This window comes from Pan troglodytes, chromosome 8 (genome assembly GCF_028858775.2).
Source record: "Pan troglodytes isolate AG18354 chromosome 8, NHGRI_mPanTro3-v2.0_pri, whole genome shotgun sequence".
Lineage (NCBI taxonomy): Eukaryota > Metazoa > Chordata > Mammalia > Primates > Hominidae > Pan > Pan troglodytes.
Genome location: NC_072406.2, coordinates 116,426,180 through 116,453,933, shown reverse-complemented (window position 1 = coordinate 116,453,933; position 27,754 = coordinate 116,426,180). Strand labels below are relative to the sequence as shown.

The window sequence follows — 27,754 nt, the reverse complement described above, 5'->3', positions numbered from 1 at the left end:
GGGCAGGTCAAAGGGAAGACAATAGAAGTTATGGATTTCATAAACTATTAAGCTCGACCAGAACGCTGCTGCTGCTCCTCCAGGCCTCAGTTCTCTCGTTTCTAACATAGGGGTAGTAACACTTGATCTACCGTCACAACAGTAACCAGAAACTACCGCGCCTGTCCCGTACAGTATCCGGTCACTGTTCTCCTTTGTGCCCGGTTAATCCCGGAGAAAAGCAACCATGCATTTGAGTATCATAAAAGTCGGGCGCGGTGGCTCACGCCTGTAATCCCAGGCGCTTCGGAAGGCCGAGGCGGGAGTTCGAGACCAGCCTGACCAACATGGAGAAACCCCTTCTCTACTAAAAATACAAAATTAGCCGGGCGTGGTGGCACATGCCTGTAATCCCAGCTACTCGGGAGGCTGAGGCAGGAGAATCGCTCGAACCCGGGAGGCGGAGGTTGCGGTGAGCCGAGATAGCGCCACCATTGCACTCCAGCCTGGGCAACAAGAGCGAAACTCCTTCTCAAAAAAAAACAAAAACGGTAGCAAGTTATTTTAATCCTTTCAAGCTGCAAAAGCGAAAAAGGCTGGCGTTTTGTCTAGAGTTATATTTTCCTCCAAGAGACTAAATAGGTGGCCCCAGGAATTCCGCCACTTGTAAAACGCGCCGCAGAAAACTCTCCCCGACTGGTAAGGACTTAACCCCTTCCGCTCCGCGGCTTAGGACGACTTTTAAGGGCGTCCTCCCCGCGCCCCTGTCCACTCGCTCCAGTTTACTCCACTGGCCTGATTCCGTCTCTCCCAGTCACTCTCCAGTTCTGCCGTGCCGGGGAAGTTTCTGGGGGCTCACTGGGAAGATCTTCCCGGCGGATCCTGGGCCCAACCACCGAAACCCACACGGTCCTCCTTAAGGAGCTTCCGGGGCCGCGGGTAGAGGCGGGTGTTTTGTTCTTATAAGGAGGAAAAAGTTTTTGTGACATCCAGGAAATGAGTAACTCTGAAGTTCGGTAGAGCCGGCCGCTGCAGGCCAGAAGGTGGGAGCCAGCGGGGGCATCGCCGTCCGCGCCCCTCTAAGTGCCGGGCCGCAAGCTCCACCGCAGCCGCCTGCAAGCAGCGGCGCCTCGGCCCTCGACCTGCGCGCAAAGCCTGTGCTGGAGCCGTCCTCCCGCGGCGGGGACCGGGACCGGGGACCCAAGCCAATCGTAAGTCCCAGGGCAGCCTAGTGTGCTGAAGGAAGAAGGGCGCGATGGAGACCGCGAGCTCGGAGGAGCTGTGTCGGAGATGGCTGCCGACAGAGGGGGCGCAGGAGGGTGTGGGGAGCGCGGGCGCCTGCTCCTCCCGGGTGGGGGCTGACTTTGGAGACCCCCTTCCCTTAAAGCGCGCGTGCCCAGGCGGGCGTATTGTCTCCTCGCGGTCCCGCGTCCTGTTCCCGCCGCGTCGGGGGATGCGTCCCGGGCGCTCGCTCCAGCCAGGGCTGCGGGCAGCTCCTCCTCGAGGCGCGCGCAGCCTCGGAGCCCAGAGCGGGACCACGTTTTTGTTCCTAGTGGCCAGGTGACCCGTTACTTCTCACATCTGAGCAGAGCGCTACCGCAGAAAGAAAAGCCGGTTCGCCCTGCTCATTTGCTGCCCCCTTTTCCCCTTCCCCTTCCCTCCCTTCCTGTAAGGGAGGAATAGGCGTGAAGTTTGTTTTTTCTCGGTTCATGGTAGTGAAGTTATGGGGCTGCTTCAGGCCGGATAAAGTCCCCGCCGCTTCCTCTTTCGGGACTATTAGTGGACCAGACCTCACGCTGTGCAGACTTGCTCTTGGGCTGCAAATAACTCTCTGCCCCTTCACCCCTAACCCCACCCTCAACCCCATCCCTGTGACTTTGCCATTCTGGCCGCCAGGTGAAGACTCCCGGGGCGGGACTCCCCATCCAAAACGCTTTCTCTTAAAAAAAAGAAAAAGAAAAAGAAAAAAAAAGCCACCGACCAGGAAGGTAAAATATTTTACGGAACCAGGCAGGGGCCTCATTTTGCCTTTTGCCCCTCTGCTGGTATGAGAAAAGCACCTTTTCACAACTAGTAGAGTACCAGATACTGGTCTCATTTCACAAATAGTAGAGTACCAGATATTGGTCGCAATCTGGACTCTGGTCTTTTGGATCTAAATCGGGGTCGCGGTCTATTTTCTTGTTCTTTTTTTGGATATGACCCAGGGCTCTTGCCTTTTACAAACCGAGTCTATCTGACTGCCAGCTAAAGTTCATCTGTGGTTGGTGCAGTTTTAGGCCCAGGTGAGCCCTGAAAATAGAGTATCAGAAAAGTGGATTACTGTCTTTCCTCCTTACGAAAACAGAATAGGCTGTGTTTTTGAGTCCTCCCTCCAGCCCTCGTGCCTAAGTGGCTTTCATTGTTTGCTAATTCCCTGTATGTTGCGGCTGCTCCGGGCCATTCTGCCTTCGGATTTTCTCCACTTGTGGGTAACCATGAAGTAGTTATACTGACTCTCTGCTCTCCCTGGGTGCATTCTTCTCATGCTCAGTAAATCTACATTTTACATAAGATAAAGTAAGCATGTGAAATTATAGCTATCTGTTTGGCAACAAAAGGAATGCAGTTTTGTTTTCGGTTTTGTTTTTTGCATGACTGAGTTCCCAAGCTTAACTTTTCCCTTTGGCATCCTGAGCTTGGGGTCCTAAGGTTGTATTTTCCTTTCACAGCTATCAGCAGAGACAGGTGGCCATCAACAGTTAGGAAAGAGTCTGGGCTGGGTGGCTGCCTGTCTTCCCAGAGCTTTGGGAGGCTGAGGGGGGAGGATTGCTTGAACCCAGGAGTTCCAGGCTGGGATCACTTGGTTGGAGCTAGGATCGTGCCACTGCACTCCATCCGGGTGACAGAGTTCAGACCCTGTCTTTAACCTACCCCCCAATGCCCCGCTGCCCCCCCCCTCAAAAAAAAATAACTGGGCAGGAGAAGGTGCTTTCAGAGTCCAAGACTCAGGTTCCATGTTTGGAGTTGAGAGTCTGCCCCAGTAGGATTGAGGTGGCACGGCAGCCTGTGGGGCTTTAATGGAGAATCTGCTTGGAAGGGGTGGGTGCTCCAAGTGTTCTGGGAGCTGAGAAGCAGGACTTTATTATGGATGGCACCAGGCCATCCTGGACCCTTCTCTCATCCAGTCTTGCTGGGGAGGGGTACAGAGCCACGAGGATGCTGAGAACTGTTCATGATAACCTCATGCTGCTAGCCTATTCAGTCCTTCGCATGAATTAGAATAAGGTGCTCTGTCTTGGCAAGAGGATGGGGCTTGATGCCTCTTAGAAATACTGGCCTTACTTGAGTGGACATAGCCAAGCCATATAGCTGGATAAGTGGCATGTGAGCTGGATTTATCCTCACCCCTCAGCCAGGTGCCTTAAGCAGTACACTGCCTGGTCCACCATTCACACAGCAGCCCTGATAAACAACCACTATTGAGGGCTTAACATTCGCCAGGCTTTTTTTTTTCCCCCCAAAAGTACTTAGCCTGTATTAACTCATTTAATCCTCACAGTAGCCGTATGAGTTAGGTATTGTTAACTCCATTTTACAGATGAGGAAACTGAGGCACAGGGATGTTAAGTGTTCCGGAGCCTGGAAGGTGAGTCTTAATCACTGGGCATTCATAGACCAAGAAGCAACTTAAGCTTAAAAAGCTAGTTTAATTGGGAACCCTCATGGGAAAGGGGGAAGAACAGTTGCCTTTTTCTTTCTTTGTCAAAGGAGGAAATACCCATTCTCAGTCCAGGTGGAGGAAGGAGGGGAAATTCATCTGGCAGGAGGCAGAGGAGGAAAGAAAAGAGGCAAGCCGGGCCTTGATGGCTGATGGGGAGCCTGGCCCAAGAATCGAGTGACTTCCCTTAATCTCTGGGAGGTGTGAGGTGGCAGATCCAGTTTGGGGCCTGGCATGAGGGTGATGAGTAAGTGCCCCCAGGTGTGGCTCAGAGGGAAACGGCGGTGGCTGCACGCAGGGTCCTGACCTAGGCAGAGAGCGAGTGGAAGGAGGTGAGACAACTGTCCTGACCTTCCAAACCCCTAATCCCCATCTGTGGTCTCTTGCTTCCTTGTTGAAGTCCTGTTCACCCACAAATGCCCTTCTCAAGTTCGTCCAAGAACCCTTCCTGAAACTCCATTTCACAGTTCCATATACATGATCTCTTAGTTTCCACACCGTACAGCTGAGCGCTTAATTAGCTGGAACCAAGCATTTCACTATGTACTGTCGATAGGCACTTTAAACAAAATAGGCTTCTCATCAGTGAGGAAGTCAAGATGCCTCCTGGGAGGGGCCAGCTGGTGCCCAGCAGATTGCTCAGAGGGTGGTGTTTACCTGGATCATGTCACCTGTCCCAGGGCATGGCTCTTAGCTGTGCCTGCTCAGAAACCCAATTTCCATAATTTTCAGAGTGGTTTGGACTCAAGCTACTGATTCACCCTGAGAAAGCTCCCAGAAGAGGGTGTACGAATCAGAATGCTGGTTTATTAATTTGCAAGGAGACTTTGCAAACATCACACAGACTGAATGTCGTCTCTTCCCTGCGTCCTAGACGAGCCATATGGGAAACCAAAGACCAGAAGGTGGACTGCGCTTATCAAAGCTGGAGTCAGAACCAGGCAGGAGGAACATGGGGTGGGGGTGGGGGTGGGGGACAGTGATGTCCAATAGTGCAGGCCTTTGTCTACCTCTGCGGCCCTCTCACCAGCAGAAAGATAGCTGCCAGGTAGACTGGATACTCAGGTCAGCCTGGCTATGGGCATCTCCTTGGCCAGTGCCTCAAGGGCAGTATTTCCCTGAGAAATCCTGGTAGCATTTCTCCCTTTCCTCTCTCATAATGTAGTAATTTTTTATTTTATTTACCTATTTGTTTAGTGCTTTGCAAGCATTAGCTCCCAGAGACATAGATTTGCATTTGCGTAAATTCGGTAACTACTGTACAATCTCAGGGTTGTAGGGCCAGGCCATGAGAGTAAGTGCTATATGCAAATCAAGAGGATGATCCGGTAACCTGGATGGATCAATAGAAAGCCAAGCATAGAGCAAAGACACGTGGTCCCTAATCAGCATGGAGGCTGGGCCAAGGCTGGCCAGTTGTTGCATCCCCTGCGTAGGCCAGGGGGTGAAGCATTCCTAAAGCAGTGCCTGCTTCGGCTGCCTCAGGCAGCCTGCCCTGCTCAGCTGGCCTCTTTGGATTTAAAGGGCTCTTTCTGGTCTCTGTCCAGGCCCTTCGTGGCTCATCTTTAATGAGCCACATCTCCAGGTGCCCAGAGCCAAGGCGGTGTGACTGCACGGGCTTTGAAGTGGGGCAGACTTGAGTTGAGTCCTGGCTCCACCACTCGGTGGTTGGGCGTTCTCAGCAGTTGGGCAGGTGCCTTGATTCTTCAAGTCTCAGTAACATCATCAGTAAAATGGGGATGACCCTCAGGGCTGTGGGGAGGGTTGACCCAGACGATGCACAGAAGGCTGAGCACCGTGCCTGGCGCAGACTGGAAACCTGGCCAGTGTGCGCTCTTCAGGACAGCAGAGGTCAGTTGGAGGTCTGCATTCTCTGCCGACTTGGGCCCCAACTTCCCCATCAGGTCACTGCTCCCTCCTCTGAGGTCTGGACAAAGGACAAGGCTGTAGGGACCTAGACTGTCCTAGACGGGGAGGACATCTATCCTCAGTGGTCTTTCCAGCAGTTTGTTTGGAGCTGCTCATCCTGATCTTTTGGCTGACTCTGGCAGAGGGAAAGTCAGATTTGAGGCCTGAGCTCTAACAGGCATCCAGAGAGGAAGGAAGGGTGAGGAGCTCTTCTGGGAGAGGAAAGGGGTCATTTGGGAGTGCCCCAGAGGCCTGTAGACCCCTCCTCAACAGTTTAGGACCTGTGACGTTTCCCCACAGAGAGCACATCCCCCCTCTATCTGTTAGGCCCACCCCGTGACATCAGTGAAACGGAAGCACCCTGCAGGTGACATCACTGTTGCTCAGGGCAACGCCTCCACCCTAAGGCGGACGGGGAGGTGAAAAATCGGCCTCAAGTGTGAGACGCATGTTGAAGGGAAGGGACATAGAAGGTGTAACGTTCACAGGTGTGTTTCTCAGAGGCTGGGGAGAGGATGGGCCCAGTTAGCGGCAGGGTGAAGAGAAGAGGGAGGTGCTGCAGTCTCAGATCTGGGCTGTGTCAGTTGGTGGTGGGTCTTTAGGCCTTGGGTCAGAGAGCCCAGTGCTGACAGCTGCAGTCTCCTTCAGTTCTCTGAACGGGACTCCTTAGGGGTCCTCCTGCAGCCTGGATCTGTAAGGAGGGTTAGGGGAAGGGCAGGCTGGAGCAGTGATGGGGCCATCAGAAAAGTGACTTTCCATTCTTCAGCCTCCCCACAAAAGACAGTGAGAAATAGGATGCTCACATCCTTATTACGGGGGCTTCATTGATCGAGCAGCCATTGTGTATCTATGTTATGCATGGCCTGTGCCAGGGATTCAGCGGCCTCGTGGAGCGTTATGATGAAATGCACATGGAGAGGAAGAGTGTGTGGAATCCACTGCCCCAAGAGGCAGGACCAACTGGAGATAGGAATCCTGTCTCACCGTTCACCTCACTCAACTTAGCATTCCCTGTGGAATTCTAGATGGGTTAAACTAAATTCATGAAATGCTTTCAGTTGGATGTGCTTGAGATACACTTGCTAATTTGGGAGTGGAGTCAGAGGGGGCAGCCATGGATGTCCATCTTGTCCCTGGGATGGCACTGTTTACAAGGCTGAGGTCACTCAGCAGTTCTGATGCTCTTAACTTGGTGACCTGTGTTTCCGCCACATCTTATCAGGTGATGCCTGCTGCTTCTCCTAAGCAAGGGCTGCCAAATGTCAGCACAGGAGACGAAAGAGGCAGGAAAGGGAGGACTCCCTGCCCTGAAGAAAGATGAAAAACTAGATGATATAGTAGGTGTCTCTGTAGAGGTTTCAGGAATCGCCTTGTCCTTCCACTTGAAGGCACCTGATTAAAGTTTTTGTTTTGTGCAACTAGGCATAACTTCAGGTGCTTTTCTGATGTCCAGCATTTCGGTGGCTAAAGTCATTGCCCTAATTCTTGTATGCACCTAGCTTTTTCAGGTTTATAAATGAAAATTCGAGTATCATTAATCTGCAGAATCCACCGTTATGGATATGACATTGTTCATATAAGTAGAATGGCCTTATTAAAAAAAAATAGTGGCTTCATTTACTGAGCAAAGCCCCATTCTAGGGGTTTACACGTATTTATTTCTCCTCCTCACAATGGCCCTTCAAGGTGGATGTTATCCTAGTTTTACAGGTGAAAGAACAGACTCAGAGGGACTTGCTCCAAACGGACAACAACAGAGAAGAGATTCGAATTTAGATTTGCTCTCTCCCAGGGCCTTAGACTCTTTCTGCCACCTCAGGCGTCTGTCTGGACACCGTAGCCCAGAACACATACAGATGGCATAAAGAATCCCACAAAGTTTTAAGTGTCAATACTGAGAAAACAGCAAGCAGACCACCAACTCCAGGCCTGAGACTTCTGGTCCCTTCCTGCTGTCTCACTCTGATATTAGCAGACCTAGTGAACTTTGGAGACTCCTTCTGCCAAGAGATTCTGTGAGTGTGGCCTGAGCTATCTGAGGATGAAAGGAAGGAAAGGCTTTCCCTTCCAGCACTGTTTTCTTTTCTGTTTAATAGGCACAGTAACAACCAGTTCCTGATAATATTCAGAGCACTTTGCAGTCCTCTACTGGAAGTCCCTAGGAAAAATACAAAGCCCCGCAATTATCAAATGACTCACTTCCAGGTGCATAACACAGTGGGACACTCACTGCCTGGGAAGAGGGGCTCAGCTTGGAAGCAACCCTGGGCTGCTAGTGCTTTCTCTCCCTTCTAGGTCATTTCCCTGAAGCTGATGCAGGAGTCCCCCCAACTCTCGCCCCCTCCTCCTGTATCAAAGCAGCAGGGAAGGTGTTGTCATTATTTTGGCCCTGCCCGCTGGTGCAAAACCATGTGCTCATAACATACTGTTCTCATGGGAGCCGGCTTCAATAGCCTCTTAGCAGCAGCCAGGGGACCCGCCTGAAGTTTATGAACGCGTCCTTTGTTTGCTGAGACTTTGTTCCAAAGTTCCCAAGAAGGCAGGGGTGCAGCATGCCTGGGCTGGAGGGTAGGAGAGCAGGGGCTGCCTGGGTCCTACCCCTGTGTGCTGCCCCAAAATGTCCCTAATGTACCCATGCCACTTCCTGACATTTCACCCCAACACATGCCTACCTGCCAGTGTCAAGAGAGCCCTCACTCCCTTTTTTGCAGAGAAGGCTTTCCATTCCTTTTATCTCAAATAGCCCAGGCCACACTCACAGAATCTTGGTAGAAGGAGTCTCATAAGTTCATTAGGTTTTACTCCCTGCTTCATGCCCACATTTCATCTAGATTGTCACCTACCCTTCCCTAAACAGTCCGGGCGAGGAAAGTCCATAGGTACATGTCTAATGTTTCACAGATACCAGGTCACTGAGCAGCACAGCTTGTGGCTTCATGGGAAGAGTATAGGCTTGAAAGTCAGATAGGTTTGGATTCAGATCCTGGCTCTATGATGTTGGTGAGTGGCCTCACCTCTGTGCCTCAGTTGCCTTATCTGTAAAGTGGAGATAAGTGCCTGCCTCAGAGGTCTGATGTGAGAATGATACATGTAAAGCTTTATTGCGCAATGCTTAAGCCTCAATAAATGGGATGCAGTAGTTGTAATTTATTAAACCCTCCCATGGTGTGTCAGGGCCCTGAGGCGTGTCCAGTTTTTTCCTGAAAGAAGAATTACTTCTCTGCTCCTTCTCTTACTCTGTAATCCTCTGTTTATTTCTACAACAAGCTTGAGCAAGAAGGGAGGTGTCCACGGCAAGGCAGCTGAGGGTCAGAAAACGTGTCAGGGTTCATTCCTGGGCCATTTTCTAAACGTTGGCAGTGAGTCTGCCTGCAGTTAGATGAAGGCCAGTCCAGACCAAACGGGGCTGCAACCGTCTCTGTCTCCAGAGCTACGTCTGGAAGGGATTTTGCTGGAAGGGATTTTCCAAGGCACTTACACTGTTAGCACTTTGTTTTTCTGACTGCAGCGCCCCTCCCAGGAAGAAAGAATGTAGAAGTTACTTTATCCAGAGCTTTCCACTTCACTCCAGGAATTTCAAATTCCTGCTCCTGGGAGTAAAGGCAGTGAGGTTCTTTTCCCAATCCTAACTCCATTCATGTATTCAGCAAGCATTCATTATAGCAACTACCCTCTTCCAATGCTGGGTACTCAGAACCTAATGGAAGAGCTGTCAGTGTCAATGATGCCAGATTGGAGGGAGCAAGGGAGGGTGCTGCTGACCTTCCTAGGTCTCCAAACTTCCTCCTCTTCCTCTGTGTCAGCCCCTGGGGCCTTTAGAAGAAGACAAGGAGGGGGAGGAGACAACTTAGTCATACTCCCCAGGCTTCTGGAGGAGCTGCAGGGATGTTGTTCACCCACTTCTTCCCAGAGGACTCCTTAACATGCAACCGTGACGATTTAACAAATCAAAAAGGAGACCTGACCGCAGCACCGGTACCAGTGCCAACAGCAGTATCATTTACCAAGCACTGCCGAGTGACTGTGAGATGGTCCACAAGGCCATAAATTGGACACTATTGCCATAGCAAGTTGTAGAGCCAAGATTCAAACCCAGGCCTTCTGATTCCAGAGTTTGACTCCTTAGCAATGGTTCTCTAAGCCTCTGCAAACTGTTAAGCTCTTCTTAGCTGATGAGCTTTGGGCTGTTTCTTTCTCGGTGACCGTAGGAGTGGAAATGAGCCCGTGTGAACTTGACACTATCAGTGGCTGCTTGCTGCCCACCTCAGTCTGACTGACGCACATATGAGTCATGGGTCCATGCATTCAGCAGGCATTATTTGGACACCTACTGGGTGCCAGCACAGCCTCGGTGGAGCACCCGCATCACACTTTATTGCTCCGTCCCTGTGACTAGAAAATGATGTCATAGTAGGGTTGTTTTGTGCAATCCGTAGAGAGTGTGACTCTGAGTAGTCATAGGTACTTCTGGGAGCAATTTTGCTAACTGTTCCTAGCCTTACCATGTGGGCCCTCTGCTCTCCAGAGAGGAGGAGGACTGGTTTGCTCTGACTAACTGGTGTGGGAGGGCTGGCAGAGGCCCGGCTCTATTGTTCAGCCCAGATCCTTGCAGCAGAGCACAAGCAAAGACGCTCTTAATTTTTTTTACAGCTGGGCTGGCCTCCCCTTTGTCTTTGTGTCTGTTACTGTTCCCCTTTATTGAGATGAAAGGGGTTTTTAGATCTTTGCAGGGAGAGTGTGTGTGTGCGTGCATGTGTGTGTGTGTGTGTGTGTGCATGCGTGCAGGAGGCCCACAGTGCTTCCCTTCCTCTCCCCTCCCCGCTTTCCCCAGCCCAGCTGGGGCCCAGGCTTTGTGTCAGGTACCGCCTAAGCCGCAGGGGACTCGGGTAGAAGAACAGTCTGGGATTTCTTTCACTGTGTGGGGCCCAGAATCTCAGGAAGCCAGGACGTGGGTAAGAGACCAGTGGGGTGGGGAGGCTGAGGTGGGGAACAAGCCTTTCCGAGGTCATGGACAAGGCCTTGGGGGTTCATCCTCCCCCATCTCCTAGAGGCAGGGTGTCTTTCTAAGCTGGGCTCTCTTTGTTCCCATCCAGGGGTCAAACGGAAGGTGGCTGCTGGGTGCTGGCCCTTTATTTAATTCCATCCATCCTAGTTTCTCAGTGAAAGGGGGAAAGTGGAAGGGGGCGGGGAGTGACCAAGGGAGGGCTTTGTTCTCTCCTTGTTTTCCTTTGTGTTTACTCCCGGTTCTGTTCCAGTCCCTTCCCCTTTCCATTGAGTCAGTGTCTGCTATTGTGCAGAGCCTGCGTCTAAGCGCGCAGCCTCCCCTCCCTGTCCCACTGAGAAAGTGTGGTTTTGCCTGAACGTTTGTGGCTCTGCTTGGAGGCAGGGGGTGTGTAGATCATGGGGTGGAGAGAGAGAAAGGGAACGACTCTTGGGAACTCTGGCATGTCCTGCCCCAAGGTGGGTATTCATGTTCTCTCCAAACCAGCACCCTTGTGGGTGAGATGCGGCCACAGGGCTAGGGGAAATTCGGAGGAATACGAGCCCAGACCAAGCCAAATGTAGGACAACGGGAAGTGGTGAGGGCGCATTGCTGTGACTGTGATTCACGCATAGAAACTGGAGGTGGGAATCCTGGAGGCTGAGGGAGACCTTCCCCTGCAGGCTGGCTGTGGGAGAGGCATCCTTCCTGCAAGTGGTGGGCATTTGTGGGGAACTGTCTTGTGAAAGTGGTGCCTCCAGTGCATGGTGTGAGCTGTGGGCCCCCAGGATAGTGTGTGTCCTTAGCACGGAGCGCAGGTCTATGCCAGTTGCTCTGGGGAATGCAAAGACAAACAGGACCCTGCCTTTGCCCTGGAGGAGCTCACAGTGAGGAAGGTGATGGGGCAAGACAAAGACAGAGGCAGCTGTCGGGCACACCAGGGTGACACGGGGCCTGGAGCCAGGCTGTTGTGTGACCTTGGGCACATTGCCCCACCTCTCAGCACCTTGGGCTCCTGCCAGGGACATGAGGCTGATGGCCCCCTCCCCCGGGGTTGCTGCGTGGGTTAAATGCAATAACTCAAGGATAGAGACACATGGGACCAGCCTCGGTTGGGTGCCTGCTGTGTGCCGGTGCATCTACAGAGCCACCTGACCTACATGAGGTGCCTGGTGCACTCAGTGGGGCCTAATTCATATGTCCCTCTCCCTCCCCTGTTCTCCTATCCCTTGGAAGAAAGAGGGATTTGTCTTGGGATCCTGGAAGGCTCCTTGGAGGTGGAGTCTGAGATGGGCTTGCTGTGAGGTCAGTTGGGCAGGGTTTTGGCCAGCAGAGAGGTGAAGCATGGATGTTTCCAGGAACGGTGGGGAGGTGCAGGAGGTATCTGGGGGACAGGAGATGATCTGAAGTGGCCGGGCCAGGCAGAGAGGGAACCAAGAGGTCCTCTGAGGCTGGTTGGGCCAGGCCTTGAACATTCTTAAAGCGCTGATTTATGTCCCATGGAAACAAGACTCCCTTGAAATGGGGAGGGGAGACGTGCAGGGTTGGGGAGCTAACTGGGGGTTTGGGGTGTTAGGGAGAGCTCAGATGAGCTGACCCCAAAGGCCTACGCTGGCCAGCACGTGAGAGAGATTCCATCTCACGTGGAATCCCCAGGCTTTGGTGCAGAGCAAAGGCCAGGTCAGAGGTGGCTGGGGAGACTGGAGATACCCCAACAAGAGGAAGGTCAGCGAGGGGAGCTGGCTGGGAGAGAGGAGGGTGCATTGCGCTTTGAGACTGCAGTAGTCTCCTGGGGTGGCCATAACAAGTTGCCACACACCAGGAGGGCTTAAGACAGTGGGCACTTATTTTCACAGTTCTGGAGACCAGGATCAAGGTATCAGGGCCACACTCCCTCCAGATACTCTAGAGGAGAGTCCCTCTTTGCCTCTTCCAGCTCCTGTTGTCTCAGATGATGCTCAGCTGTGGCAGCATCACTCCCATCCTGGCCTCCGTCTCCCCTCACCTCTCCTCTGTCTCTCTCTTTTCTGTCACTTCATAAGGATACTTGTCATTGGATTTAAGGCCCACCCGGGTAATCCAGGATGATCTCATCTCAAGTTCTTTAATTTAATCACATCTGCAAAGACCCTTTTAGGTCCCATTCATAGGGGCTGGGGATTAGCGCGAGGACGTATATTTTCAGGGCTGCCATTCAACCCACACAGTTGAATGGATCTGAGATGCCCTGGAGGGAACGCGTGGGAGAAAAGGAGGTGTGGGCCAGAGCTCAGGGGTTGCAGGGGAGCCCCCTCCTTGTCTCTGCTACTGTTTTACTCCTTATAGTCTCTTCTCACTGTCCTCTCCACAACCCAGCCATAGAGATCAGGCCTTTGTCTGTCTGTCCCAAGATGCTGTGATTTCTATGATGTCCTGCTGGAGGAGGCAGGCAGAGTGGCTGGACGGAGGGACACTCTGTCCTTCCTGGGAGAGGATGGCTTCCCTGCCTTCTCCATCTGCTCGCCGAGGGACGTGCATCAGCCGGCGGAGGAGCGGGAACAGGAAGGATGTGGCTCACCCACCCAGAGTCAGCAGAGTCCAGCCCTCTGTCCTTCCTGTGCCTCTGCTGGCTGGCAGACCACCCCCATGACCCAGTCCTGAGAACAGAGTTGGCATTCTGGTGACTTTTTGAAACCGCTCCCTCTCCCGAGAATGGGCCTTGAGAGCACTTAATGCTTTGGACGGGTGTGAGCAGCACCTCCTGTGAGTCCGGCCAGAGTGTCCACGTGCAGACAACAGAGGCTCGCTGGAGCAAAAAAGGCAGCTTCTGCCCCGTGTGTACTTCCCCACCGGCTCGGTGGTAGGGCCACCTCAGGTGGGCACTGGGGTGGAGCTCTCCCCTCTCTGCTGTCTGTCCTGCTGCCCCACCTCACCAGAGTCCAGACTGACCCCTGGGTGCTTCTGAGCCCAGCATCCCACTCAGTCAGTCTGGGCTCTCCCCTGGGTTAGGGAGGGACAGTCGGGGCTCCTGGGGCCCACAGGCCTTACTCTAATACCAAGCGCTTCTTAGTACGGCACCATTAGGCCTTTTTGCTTAGGCGAGCCTCTGCTGTCCACGTGTGCACACGCTGGCTGGACTCGGGGTGCCCGGTTCCACCCACCCGAAGCATTAAGTGTCCTCAAGGCCCATTCTAGGAAGAGGGAGGGACTTAAAAAAAGTCACCAGGATGCCAACCCAACAAAGCCTCTTCTCTCTTTTCTTCTAGTCCTTGCAGAGGCCATGGGGACGGAAGAAAATCTGCTCTGGCATTTACACTAAGCTCCTACAAGGCCTGGCACAGAGTCAGCCCTCATAAGTGCTGGTTAGGATTATTCCAAATGTGGCTGCTGGGGCCAACGAGGAGACACAGGAGTAATCAGGCCTAGGTTTGGGGAGAAAGGTGGAGCCGGTATTTCAGGGAGTCATGGACTCAGAGGAAATAGTGGGTTTGCTGAGTAGTTGCTGATGGGGTAGGAGTAAGGAGAGTCCTGGGTTAGGGGTTACCTTGAGGAACGCTTCATGGGGGGTTGCAGACCAGAGCCCACAGGCTCTGGGTGGCCACTAACATATTTTATTTCATTTTCTTTTCTTTTCAAGACGGGGTCTCACTGTATCACACAAGTTGGAGTGCAGTGGCGCCATTTCAGCTCACTGTGACCTCCGCCTCCCAGGCTCAAGCAATCCTCACACCTAAGCCTCCTGAGTAGCTGGGACCACAGGCATGTGCCACCACGCCCAGCTAATTTTTTTATATTTTTGGTAGAGACGGGTCTTCGCCATGTTGCCAAGGCTGGTCTCGAACTCCTGAGCTCAGGCGATCCATCTGCCTCAGCCTTCCAAAGTGCTGGGAATTATAGGTGTGAGCCACTGCACCCAGTGTTGCTCACATGGTTTTTAAAGAATTTTTGAAATAGCAGCTAACATTTAAAAATGGGGGGATTTTGATAAAGTCCAGATTAGTGGCTTTTCTTTGGGAAAAAAAAAGATCTTGTCATTCTGGGTGCACAGAATGTGTGGCGTGGGGACTCGCCCCTTCAATCGAAGCATGTGCCATCCAGTCAACCAGTGTCCCCTCCTCTCAGCTGTCCACTGCAGCCCCGCTCATTTTCCCTGCGGGCTGGCCCTCCCAGACACTTGATTTTACAACCCGGGTCCTCGAGACAGGTGTCTGGAGAGAGGAAGGGAAGGAGCCCAGTGGCCACAGGGTGGCAGGTCTGGGGGAGGTGGGTTGGCCAACATGATGGTCCTGCCCAGTGGGAGAGGGGGCAGGTGACTGGACGGGGTCAGGGCTGCAAGGACGCCGAGAAGAAAAGGAAGTGCGGCAAGCCCAGAGCCGCAAACGCACCCTTTCCACCTACTTTCTCAATGATCTTTTGTTGGTCCTCTTCCTTCCTCTTTCCTCACTTCCTTTCTTTGCCTGTCCCTCCCTCCCCTTTCAGGGCCCAGCCTCCGGCCCCAGTCTGCTCACCTGCCCCCCTATATTCCCTCTCCTGTCCCCATTTGGAGTGCAAGTGAAGAGGGACCCAGCCAGAGATGCCCTGGTGGGAGCAGCTCTGAGGCCTTGCACTTGCTGGGGCAAAGCCCTTCTCCTGTCCCACTGTCCTGGAAGGATGGGAGCCAATCAGGCTGAGCAGTGACACATTCAGAGCCAGTGTTACTGAGCCATTTGTGCTGTGTCCTCTGTCCTGAGTTAGGCAACAAGGAGGGAGTTGGTGGAGACATGTCACTCCCCAGCTCTATCTGCCACCAGCCACCTCCTCCCAATGTGCGATAAGTCAACTCCTACTTACATGTTGGGAGCCTGCAGTGTGCCCAGCCCCGTGCGTGGTACCCTGGGGGCTACAGGAGAACATTCAGCTTCTTGACCATGCTGGAACTGTAGGTAGGAAGGCAGGGACCGGTGGGTGACACAGTAAAGAGCAGGAAGGTGGCCTGACCTGCAGGAGTTCCAGGAAGGGTGAGATAGGCCAGATCCAGGGGCAGGTGCCTGGAGAAGGGCCCTGAGCTGGCCTTGTGCTATGGGAAGCTGGTGTCACTGCAGCATGGGGCGTGAGCCCTGCTAGAGAGAAGCATGGAATTGAGGGTGAGACAAGTAGGCTGGGCCATGGGAGGAGGGTTTCACGATGGCTCAGACCGCCCACCCATGGGTTCCAAATTCTAAAACCAAGACTCAGGATAGAACTCATGCTCCTTTCTCAAAGTCCTGTTTTTCTAAGGCCTGGGAAGCTCGGGAGACAGCCAACCTGGATAATTTTGGTGGTCACCACTGACAATGATGCTGCAGAGGTACCCCCAGGCATGGGAAGAGGCAGGACCCACTCAGTTTTCCATCAGTCCCTTGAGGGGTTGGAAGGAGACCAGAGGGAGGGGCAGACTCAGCCTAGGTGCTGCTCACATTCAGCCATGCACTGCAGACTCAGGAATCCTAGAGGCCACCCAGTGACCTTCCCAGAACATCAGTCTCTTCATCTGTAAGAGAGTTTTAATGCAACTACCTAAATGAGGTTGTGACAATTAAATGACAAAACATATGCAGAGTACTTAGCATCCTGCCTAGTATGGGGTACCTGCTTCCTAAATGGCTGGTCATGTAAACATCTTCACCTTTCACCACCCTTCCCCTGTTCTGTGCTGGAATCACTGCCAGGTGCTCCCTGGGAGGGTCCACGGGATGATACCCAGCCTGCCTCTTCTACTCCACCCACCCTCCAGGCCTAGCATGTCTTCTCTTGAGGCCTCGGTTTCTACCTCTGTAAAATAAAGAAACCTAAATTCAACTCTATATTCCGACTTTCTTAAATATTTGGCTTGATTTCCCCCCCAACAACTGTGTACCTCATCAGCTGGGGCTGAGAAACTGCAGCACAAGGCCAGGATACAGAAGGAGTTCAGCCCAAACTCATGGCAGTTTGGGCCTCCCTTGGCTCCTTCTTTCTTGGAGGACCCAGAACCTAGTGAAAGGGACCCAAGTCACCCCCAAGGCCTGGGCTAAAAGCACCCTCCCCTGCCCTCAGCCAGTCCTTTATTCCATTTCGTAAAGGAAACCTATCAGCTACTCCTTTTGGCTCTGAACGTGACGCCAGGGCCAGGCCTTCTTTTGCTGTTGTAATTAGCAGAGCTAATTGCATCTGTCAGGCTGTGTGCTGGGCAAGCCCTTGGCAATTTCCAGGATGTGGGCTGCTGTGACACTGCAGGAGCCCCACCCTCCTACCCAGAGGACGCCTGGTTTGGGAAGGGATGGTTCTCAGACATAAGCGGGCATTAGAATGACCTAGAGGGCTTGTTAAGACACAGACACTGGGCCCAGCCCTGGAATTTCTGATCAGCGGGTTTCAGGTTGCCTGTGAAAATTTGCATTTGTAACAAGTTGCCAGGTGGCACTGTTGCTGCTAAGCACGTTGAGAACCACTGTCCCAGAGGGAATACCAGGTGGCCAAGAAATGGGTCCTGGGCACCCCTGCTGCTTAAGGCTGTGGTCAGTCAACCCTCAGTGGGAGTAGATGGGCAGTGGGGCAAAAGCGGTGTGATGAACAGGTTGTGGGGCTGGACACATGCTCCTACTGTTCCTGGTTGGTTGTAGTAATTCTGTCTGGAAGGAGAGGAGGAGGTGAAGGTGGAGCCAAGGGGTTGCACACCGACATCTCCCCAACAGGTGAGGGCAGGGAGAGCTCCAGACAGGGAGAGGCCTTCAGAGAACAGGAAGGAAGCTCCCTCCCTCCTCTGCATTTTGCAGCCTGTAGCTCACGTGCCTTTTATGCCCCACATCTCATTCTGTCTGGGGACTCCATACGTAGTGGCTGTCTGCCTTCCCGCGTGGATTGTAATGCTTTTGCTACCAGGGGTCAGGCCATACTCATCACTGCAGGCCCTGAAGCATCCATCATGTTCCTCGAGCTCAGTATGTGCTCTGTACATGTAGCACAGTGGAAAAACTTGAGCTTTGCTGGCAAAGACAGACAGAATGAGCTTGAATCTCAGCCCAGCTATGGCTTTTCTAGTCCTGTGGCTAGAAAATGACTTAGTCTCTTGGACTTTGGTTAACCCATCTGCAAAACAGGGATGGCACCCACCTCTTAGAAAGTTACAGTGGTCAAAAAAAAAAAAAAAAAAAAAGAAAAGAAACTTACAGTGGTCAGTGTGTGCAGTGCCCAGCACATCCTAGTGAGGGCTCGAGAAATGGGAGAGCTATGGGTGTTAGGCAATGCTTTGTGGTGTTTATTGGATTAAGCTATGGTGGGGAGTGCTGCAGGCTCTGGGGGACCCAGGAGTGAGGGACCCCAGTGAAGGAAGGAAGCCTTGGATTTCTCCCAGGGTCTTGGCTTCTGGCCAGCCTCACAGTAAGGGTCTGAATAAACCACTGGTCCTGGCCAGCCACCTGCAGCCCTCTGTCCGGGCCACCCAGAAGCTTCCATCTTCCCTCAGCCCCTGTTGCCCCGTGACTCCAGCGTTGCCAGGCTAAGTTTAGCTGTGAACTGCATGGGCCGCCTCTCTCTGTGGACAAGGGCAGAGGTGGAGAGGAATTCAGCGGGCTTCCTGGCAAGCAGACAGAAAAAAGCCCGCCAAGTGACCCAGGTTTATTCTCAAAGCCAAACCCACCAGCTGATGTCTCAGACCACAGGTGCGGGAGAGCCTGGTAGAGGTGAGAACTTTGGGCCAAGGCAGAGGTGGACATCCTTGGAATTGGGAGTAGGGGACTCTTTGGGGAGGCATGTGCTGGTATGTGCAAGAACATGCACACATATACACATATCCATGGTTTGTGAGAGGCTCCTCACTACCCGTCCTGTCTCAGAATGTCAGGATGCCCTGTTTCCTTCCCTTTTGTGGACAAGTCAACTCTATACAATATTTGAAGGGATTTATTCTGAACCCATCTGAATGACCAAGGCCTGAGGCACAGTCCCAAGAGATCCTGAAAATATGTGCCCCAGACAGTTGGGTTACAGCTTGATGTTACAGATTTTAGGGGGACAGAAGTTACAGGCAGGCCAGGTGCTCACACCTGTAATCCCAGCACTTGTGATCCCAGGCAGATCACTTGAGGTCAGGAGTTCGAGACCAGCCTGGCCAACATGGTGAAAACCTGTCTCTACTAGAAATATAAAAATTAGCCGGGCATGGTGGGGCATGCCTGTAGTCCCAGCTACTCAGGAGGCTGAGGCAGGAGAATTGCTTGAACCTGGGAGGCAGAGGTTGCAGTAAGCTGAGATCCCTCCACTGCACTCTAGCCCAGGCGACAGAGTGAGACTTAGTCTCAAAAAAAAAAAAAAATTACAGGCAGACCTCCATCAATGCATGTGTAAGGAATATGTTAGTTTGGTGTGGAAAGATGGGACAACTTGAAGTGAGGGCAAGGAGTGGCTTCCTGGTCATAGGTGGATTCAAAGATTTTCTGACTGGCAATTGGTTGAACGAGTTAAGTTATTATCTAAAGACCTGGAATCAGTAGAAAGGAGTGTCTAGGATAAGGGGTATGGAGACCACGGTTCTTACTATGTAGATGAAGTCCCAGGAAGCGAGTTTCAGAGACAGGAGATGGTAAGTGTCTGTCAAACCTAAAAAGGTGCCACACCCTTAGTTCATCTCTCCTGGATCAGGAAGAGGCCTGGAAAGGGAAGGAAATTCTGTACAGAATGTAGATCAGACTCTTAGTTCATCTCTCCTGGATCAGGAGAGACCTGGAAAGGGAAGGAGATTCTGTACAGAATGTAGATTTTCCCGACAATAGGCAGCTTTGCAGGGCCATTTCAAAATATGTCAAAGAAATATATTTTGGGGTAAAATACTTTGATTTCTTTCAGGGCCTGCTATCTCATATGATGCTATATTGGGTTGAAATTCGGTATCTTATTGCTACAGAGTCTGTTTTGTCACTCCTAGGATCTCTGTTTTAATGTTAATGCTGTTCAGTTGTGCCTAAATTCCAGAGGGAGGAGGGTATAATGGGGTTTGTCGGCTCCTCCTTCCCATCATGGCATGAACTAGTTTTTAAGATTTATTTTGGAATCCTCTTGGCCTGCAGGACATTCTTCTGACCCCTGGGGTCCCCAGGGCAGTGTCTCCTATGACTGGGTTTGGGAAGGGGAAGTACCAGAGGCTTCAAACTGAGCCCCATCTGGTGGGCCCTGAGCGACCACAGCCCTATTATCTGCCTCGGCCTGTCCTATCCCATAGGGTGCTGCAGACAGAGCCAGCCTGTGCGGAGTTTAACAGGGAGCCAAATGACAGCTGGGATCCGATCCGGGGAAGCGGGGAGATGGATTACGTGAGAAAGTGAGTCAGAGGGAACCCCTGACCTGCAGGAGGATCCCAGTGTCTGAAGCCTTCTCCCCTTTGCTGGGGGCCAGGGTGGACTCAGGGGTGTGCCAAGGAAGAGAAATAGCAGTGGAACATCTTGTGCTTTCAGAGCACTTTCGAGCGTGTGTTTACTCCCCATGCCTGGGGCTCAGGCAGGGCTGCTGTGCTCAGCAGGTGAGAAAGCAGAAGCCTGTAGATGCTGAGGAGAGGAGCCTGCCCTGTGCCAGGCACGGTGCTAAGCACCCAAGGTGTATGATCTCACTCACCCGTCCCAACATCCCTGTGAAGGAGGAAGTGTTATTAATTCCTCCTCACAGGGAAAGCGTGGGAGCGCAGAAGCTGTGCGATCCACCCACAGTCACTCAAGGTTAGAACACAGGTCTGCTGGGTCTACAGCCCAGGCCCCCTTTCCTTGCAGTCCTTCCCCGGGCTGGTGCCCTGTTTCCCTGGTGCTTCTGTTGAGTCTTGTCTGTAATCCTACAATTACCAGTGCTACTATGCACTGCCTACATCCTGCCAGAGTTCCTTGTAGGGGCGTCTGCGGCGCACTCCGCCCTGAACCCCAGCAGGCAGGGTCATCTGCGTATTTCCATCCCATCGCAGTTCCTTTTATAAGAAAACTTGCTCAGGAGCAAGCACGTTGCTGAGTGCTTTACATGCATTATCTTGTTCAAGCTTTATAACAGTAGATATGATTATTCTCATTTTACAGATGAAGAAACTGAGGTTCTGGGAAGTGATTTCTCCGAAGTCACCTCCAGTAGGTGCACATACTGGGTTCTGACCCAGTCTTGTCTCCTCTCGAGTCTATCCTCTCTTCCTCTTGCACACAGAGTTGGTCCCTTCAGTTGGTTTGGAGTTCTGAACCTTGCCTGTGCCAGTACAAGGAGGCTCTTACAGCTCCTCCTCCTCTGGCAGGAATGAGGATGTAGCAAGTAGCACCATGAAGTGTGGCGTAGACACAGGGAGGGTTCCCAGCCATAGGGCTTGGCCATGGCCCCACTCCCCTGTTTGTGGCATCCTGCACTGAGTTGACAAGGAACCTGGGTAGGTGGTTGTCCGGGCTATGACTGTGACTGGTCAAGGCCCACTGTGTCCAAAGGTGGCTGCCTGTGATCCAGGCAGCTTGAAGGACCCTAAAACCCCCCAAATTATCTCCTAACTGGCTGCTGCCTGATATTCTGCTATGAGTACTCTCCACCTTTATGTTAACTTTCTCACCCATGTTAATCACCCAGCCTCGCAGTTAGTTATGCCTTGGACCCTCCCTGGCAAAACTTTCCGTTGATGTTTCTCTAATGTAGAAACCAGGCTGACCTGTTTCTGCCATTATCCAGCAAGCTGCTCCTTGGCTTGGGGAAGGAAAGCTGGCTCGCTGCCCCCTGCACTTTTTCCTTACCCCACCCACCTTGCAGTGTGACTTCTTCCACTTCATCCTGTCCCCGCTTTCCTCCTCCAGTGGAAACCTGTAAGCGCTTCAGCGCTCACCTCTGAGGCCCACACTGAGAATCCTCAGGGTGGAGGACGGACCTTCTCCACTCCCCAACCCTTGTGGTTCCTGCAGACCTGTCCAGCTGTGTATGGGGTGGAACTGTCTGAGTCACATCTGAGCAGCAAGTTTGTCTAGGCGTGACCAGCAGCCAACTCAGTCCATCTCCATCCTGCCACTTGCCAGGGACAACCTGCAGAGGTATCTTTACCTGGGGACAAATCCCTGTTCCTTGGCACCATTAGGACAAGAATTTCATTGTACAAATTCCAGGTCGGGCTCAAGCCAAAGGGAATGGGGCTCAGGTTGGCACAGTAGCTCCTATCAGCCAGTGTTAGTGTGCACTAGGGGGTGGTAGGAGGAGCCCTGTGCTCTCAACAATCTCAGGACCTCAACTGATTTGCATTTGGCCATTTGCTTCCTTCATCGAGGTCCCAAGCAAGGAGGGGGGTGGTTCAAGTGTGGAAATAGCAGATTGTTAAGTCCCAGGATTCCTGCTGAGGAGAGGAGAGGGTGTAACTAAGTGTTGCAGCGTAAGACAGTGCCTCTCTGATTTTTATATGGATGGTATTAAAATGTGGATTCCGATTCAGTAGGTGTGGGTGGGGCCGAGATTCTGCATTTCTAACAAGCTCCCAGGAGATACTGCAGCTGCTGGTCCGTGAATCATACTATGAATTGCAAAGATTGTAGGGATTAGCCTTTCTCCAAAAGTCACTTGAGGCTTAAAAATCCACTTATCCTGGGGAACAGAGTGCCTCCTTTCACAATTAAGAAGTTAGATTTAAAGTTCACATGCCTGGTGAGAAGAAATTAGTGATTCTTTGCTCTCTGGTCATCATCAAGATTGTCCTGGGGAAAGACAAAAACCAGGAGAGTGTGTCTGAATTTGGGGTAAGGTCTTCCAGGTCAGAAGGAGACGTTTACAGAAGAGGAGGACAAGGGCTCAAATCTACTTCCGAAACAGTTATTGTTCAGTGAATATGTGCTGTGCACTGGTCACTGGGCCATGCAGTTTGCAGGGATCATTGCGTCTCTCAATACCATGACCCTGTGAGATACTATTGCTTTCCCCTTGTGCAGTAAGGAAACCAGGGCTCAGAGAGGTGTGTTAACATGCCCAGGGTCACACAGCTTTTCAGTTGACAGTGCTGGTTTGGAACCTAGCCCTTTCTCCCTTAACCACTAGGCTTCACTGTATTGCAGGAAGATGACATTCACTTGGGAGAGAAGGGGATATGTTATTCAGGACTATTTTGATTTCAAGTGGTGGAAAGCCCACTCAAACTGACTTAAAAAGGGTTTCTTTATTGACTTGTGTGACTAAAGAGCTCAGACAGCAATGCCTTCAAGCAGAGCTGAGTGTGGGGAGGGGGGGTTCTGCTTTCCTCTATGTTGGTGTCTTTCTCAGGCGGGCTCCCTTCCCGAGAGCCCACTGCAGGTATAATCCTGTTCCCTCAGCAACCTAGCAACCAAACTAGCAACAGGATGAGTCTTTCTTCCTATTGGGCCCAACACACCCTACATCTGTCTCTCATTGGCCCGAATTGGATCAAATGCTCATCCCAGAACCAATCGCTCTAGCTGTAGCTGGGCGGCAGAATGTCTGATTGTCTTGGGCCTGGGTTTTGAGCCCACCCCAGGAGCTTGGAGGTGGGTATATCCTCGCCCTGGCCATAAGGACTGGTAGGAGAAAAGGGTTAGGGACAGTGGGGTGCTGCTGCCATCCAGGAATGTCTGGGTAGGACAAAAACAGATGTCCACCCCAGGGTAGGCCTTTGGGGCTCTTCCATGGCTAGACTGAAGCTCCTGAGGCAGCCGCAGGGAGCTCTCGATGGGTTGGGTGGGAGAACTAAGACCTTAACCAGCCCTGAGGGGCTGAGGTTGGTGCGGGGCCCAGGGACGAAGTGGCATTGAGGGAAGCTTGGTGTGACCATCTGTCTCTCTGTTCCCAGGAAAGCTCCAACCATGGCCATGGGGCTCTTCCGCGTGTGTCTGGTGGTGGTGACGGCCATCATCAACCACCCGCTGCTGTTCCCGCGGGAGAACGCCACAGTCCCCGAGAACGAGGAGGAGATCATCCGCAAGATGCAGGCGCACCAGGAGAAGCTGCAGCTGGAGCAGTTGCGCCTGGAGGAGGAGGTGGCTCGGCTGGCGGCCGAAAAGGAGGCACTGGAGCAGGTGGCGGAGGAGGGCAGGCAGCAGAACGAGACACGCGTGGCCTGGGACCTCTGGAGCACCCTCTGCATGATCCTCTTCCTGATGATCGAGGTGTGGCGGCAGGACCACCAGGAGGGGCCCTCACCTGAGTGCCTGGGCGGTGAGGAGGATGAGCTGCCTGGGCTGGGGGGCGCCCCCTTGCAGGGCCTCACCCTGCCCAACAAGGCCACGCTTGGCCACTTTTATGAGCGCTGCATCCGGGGGGCCACGGCCGATGCAGCCCGTACCCGGGAGTTCCTGGAAGGCTTCGTGGATGACTTGCTGGAAGCCCTGAGGAGCCTCTGCAACCGGGACACCGACATGGAGGTGGAGGACTTCATTGGCGTGGACAGCATGTACGAGAACTGGCAGGTGGACAGGCCACTGCTGTGCCACCTTTTCGTGCCCTTCACACCCCCCGAGCCCTACCGCTTCCACTCAGAGCTCTGGTGCTCCGGCCGCTCAGTGCCCCTGGATCGCCAGGGCTACGGCCAGATCAAGGTGGTCCGCGCCGATGGGGACACACTGAGCTGCATCTGCGGCAAGACCAAGCTCGGGGAAGACATGCTGTGTCTCCTGCACGGCAGGAACAGCATGGCGCCTCCCTGCGGCGACATGGAGAACCTGCTGTGTGCCACAGATTCCCTGTACCTGGACACGATGCAGGTCATGAAGTGGTTCCAGACGGCCCTCACCAGAGCCTGGAAGGGCATCACCCACAAGTACGAGTTCGACCTGGCCTTTGGCCAGCTGGACAGCCCGGGGTCCCTGAAGATCAAGTTCCGTTCAGGGAAGTTCATGCCCTTCAACCTGATTCCTGTGATCCAGTGTGATGACTCGGACCTGTACTTTGTCTCCCACCTTCCCAGGGAGCCCTCTGAGGGCACCCCAGCCTCCAGCACAGACTGGCTCCTGTCCTTTGCTGTCTATGAGCGACACTTCCTCAGGACGACACTAAAGGCACTGCCCGAGGGCGCCTGCCACCTCAGCTGCCTGCAGATAGCATCCTTCCTGCTCTCCAAGCAGAGCCGCCTGACCGGCCCCAGCGGGCTCAGCAGCTACCACCTGAAGACGGCCCTACTGCACCTCCTACTCCTCCGGCAGGCCGCCGACTGGAAGGCGGGGCAGCTGGACGCTCGTCTGCACGAGTTGCTGTGCTTCCTGGAGAAGAGCTTGCTCGAGAAGAAGCTCCACCACTTCTTCATCGGCAACCGCAAGGTGCCTGAGGCCATGGGACTCCCTGAGGCCGTGCTCAGGGCCGAGCCCCTCAACCTCTTCCGGCCCTTCGTCCTGCAGCAGAGCCTTTACCGTAAGACACTGGACTCCTTCTATGAGATGCTCAAGAATGCCCCAGCGCTCATTAGCGAGTATTCCCTACATGTCCCCTCAGACCAGCCTACCCCAAAAAGCTGACGTCTTGTAGAGAATGTGGGATCCTCGAGCTAAGATGAGGGCATCCCTCACGTTCACACCCCTGGTGGCATCTGCCAGCCCTGTTCTGGGGACAAGGCGGGCTTTCGTGGGAGCCGTGCTCAGCCTGCCAGGAAGCCAAGCCCTACAGTGCAGAGGAAACAGAATTTCAACGGGAGGCTGGTTTGCTTCATACCATTGGGATCTGCTGGTAAAGCTGTTATTTGGGTTTAGGGACTGATCCCTTGCAGTTTACTTCTGGATCACCATGAATGGCCAAGATGGTGGCAGAACACGCTGTGGACCCTGAGTTAGAGACAATGCAACTGTTGGATTGGGTGTAATTCTTTTTGAATCCCAGATCCAGTCTGTACTTGAATATGAGCAGAGGATCTACAAGAATGCTGACAGGGAACCGTGTTAAGACCCAGCACCCCTATTCCCAGGAGCTTCTGGCCTGACCATCTGCAGCCAAAGCACTAACAGGGACAGATGTGGGAATGTCCACCTTTGATCCACATCCTGCATAATAGTGGTCCCACCATGGCTGCCATTTTTTTATACTATTTGGAGAAAAGACCTTGTATAAATTCGAGGCCCGAGTGACTAACGTCTCTGTCACACGGAAATGGGTACTTGGTGGCATAGAGAAACACAGTTAGCCACTTTTTCAGCTACACTTCTCACTCAGCTGCACCCTACACTTCTCACTCAGGTGCACCCCCTTCTGCTGTCCTTTCCCCAACGTACTGGGTCCCGAGCGTGGTGGGTATTTGCCACACTGGGTGCCAGCTCAGCAGCCCCCCACCTCTCTTTATTCTCTCCAAAGCTGGTCTTTCTGACTATCATTGTGGTAGGGGGAGGACAGATGCTAAAGGTGGAAGCTGACCTGGAGAAAGAGACACACGGGGTGACTATGGCAAAGGACAGCTGGAAAAGAAACTCTATCACTTCTTCATTGGCAACCGCAAGGCTCCCGAGGCCATGGCACTCCCAGAGGCTGTGCGCAGAGCCAAGCCTCTCAACCTCTTCTGGCCCTGCATCCTGCAGCGAAGTCTCTGCTGTAAGACAGTAGACTCCTTCGATGAGGTGCTCAAAAATGCTACCCGGGGTGGTGGGGTCTGGCTTGCAGTCTGGCCCAGTTCAGAGAAAGTTGCAGAGATCAGGGGCCAAGGATGTCATAGCCCCAGGTTGTCCTCAGGGTCCCAATCCTAGGGCAGGGTGTGCATGGAAGCAAGAACTATGGAAACCTAGCTCCAGTCTGCAGGCTCTGAGCCCCTAGTTCCTCACTCCAGCGGGGCTCCCTCACTGCACAGAACCCACCCCTTCTGTGTGGGCACTGCTGACCACACAGATGACCCAGACCCAAAGAGCCTGGCAGAAGCTCTGTGGTTGGAGCTGGGCTCCGTCTCCAGGTCTGGTTCAGGGGGATCAGGAAGCCTCTTTTCCACCTGTGGCTTCACTGGCCCTTTGAGATTTCCTGTCTCACCATTACTTCAGTTACCCTTGCAGGGGGCCAGGGAGTCAAGAATATACCTGTGTTCTCCCTCCAGGGTTTAAGCCGGCCATGCCTTCCAGAGAGCATAACCAACTCGACAGGGGTGCCCAGTTACCCCACAAACTGAAGGAAGGAGATCCTTCCCCCGTCCCCAGGAGTGCTCTCAACCAGCCTCAGAAAGCTTGAGAAGATGGACCCTTTGCCCACCAGGGTTAATACCTGGTGGGGCAGCTCGGCTGTGATCAGGGCAACCAAACCTATAGGAAGCCTTCCAGTGTGAGCTGGAATTAGACTGAACATGTGCTTGGGCCTGCCTCTCCGTAGACCCAGCTGTGGGGCACTCCAGGGAATGAACCAGCTCAAGTGTGTCCCTAACAGCAGCCTGGAGCTACCCCCAGTCCCTCACAGCCTGACCCTCCTCATTCCATCAGATGCATTTGTCGAATCGGGGCAAATTTCCTTATTTATTTATGGCCCATGCCTTTCCCCCTCTTCATCCTGATCCCGTTTTGCTTTGAAGAGACCCCAGTAACCAAAAAACAGCCTCCAGAAGCCACAACCATGCCTGGATCTCCCATAGCTTCTCCTTTGCTTCCAGGAGAAAGTTCACTGAAAAAAAATATCTTCTGGCTTCTTGTGTGTACAGAGACAACAGAACTCGGTGGGGAAACGGGAATCTTTTCTGCACCAAAGCTGCTTCTAAAGCAGAAAGCAGTGGGGCTCTTGGTGTTTCATGCTGCCTTATTTATATTAAAGGAAGAATTAAATCTTGCAAGGAGTAGAAATGGTCACTGTTGGTTTTTAACTTCAGGAAATCTGTGAGGCTCCCAGGGCAGAGTTGGGGACAGGGGGGTGGATTTCCTATTGACAAAGCAGAAGCTTTCACTCCCTTTTTATTCTTACACTTTCAGGAGACTTTAAAAAATAACAAAACAGAACATTTCTACCCTGTCTTTGAGGCAACTTGTGTGCTGCCCGCAGAGCTCCAGAAAGGGCCTTTGAAAGCTGGCTGTAGGGTGGATTCCAGCCTAAGACCTTATTTCACAGAGCTAATGTGAGCGAGAAATATAGGAGCTGGAACTAACAGGAAGCTTTTGGGTTTTAAAGAAAGAGATTGTATTTTAAATAGAGGATTTTGAGTCCTCTAGGGCACTTTGGCCTTTCCACTAAGGACAACCCTGCCCTCTTTCCCCAGAGTCTCTTTCCCAAGGATGCTTGACTTTCCCCAGAAACTGCTCACTTGCTTTGCAAAATAACAAGGGTGAAATGAATAG

At 52.8% G+C, this 27,754-nt stretch overlaps 2 protein-coding genes across 4 annotated transcripts in view; one reads left to right on the top strand and one right to left on the bottom strand.

Annotated features, from left to right (window-relative positions):
• CFAP58 (cilia and flagella associated protein 58) overlaps positions 1–1,243 on the bottom strand; it is a 118,421-nt gene extending 117,178 nt beyond the window's left edge. The window contains exon 1 of the mRNA XM_063781170.1: positions 775–1,243. The gene's annotated coding sequence lies outside the window, so the exon portion shown is untranslated. The remainder of the gene's footprint in view (positions 1–774) is intronic.
• Positions 1,074–27,255, top strand: ITPRIP (inositol 1,4,5-trisphosphate receptor interacting protein). Of its 3 annotated transcripts, none has more exons than XM_009459217.5 (2): positions 1,074–1,190; positions 23,329–27,255. In XM_009459217.5, exon 2 carries the CDS (start codon positions 23,342–23,344, stop codon positions 24,983–24,985), a length of 1,644 nt encoding a protein of 547 aa, XP_009457492.4. In that variant the 5' UTR covers positions 1,074–1,190; positions 23,329–23,341; the 3' UTR covers positions 24,986–27,255. The 3 variants fall into 3 exon arrangements, with proteins under 3 accessions (XP_009457492.4, XP_063637241.1, XP_024202385.3); XM_063781171.1 differs by lacking the exon at positions 1,074–1,190 and adding an exon at positions 5,915–6,075; XM_024346617.3 differs by lacking the exon at positions 1,074–1,190 and adding an exon at positions 10,188–10,539.
• Positions 27,256–27,754: the final 499 nt, after the last annotated feature.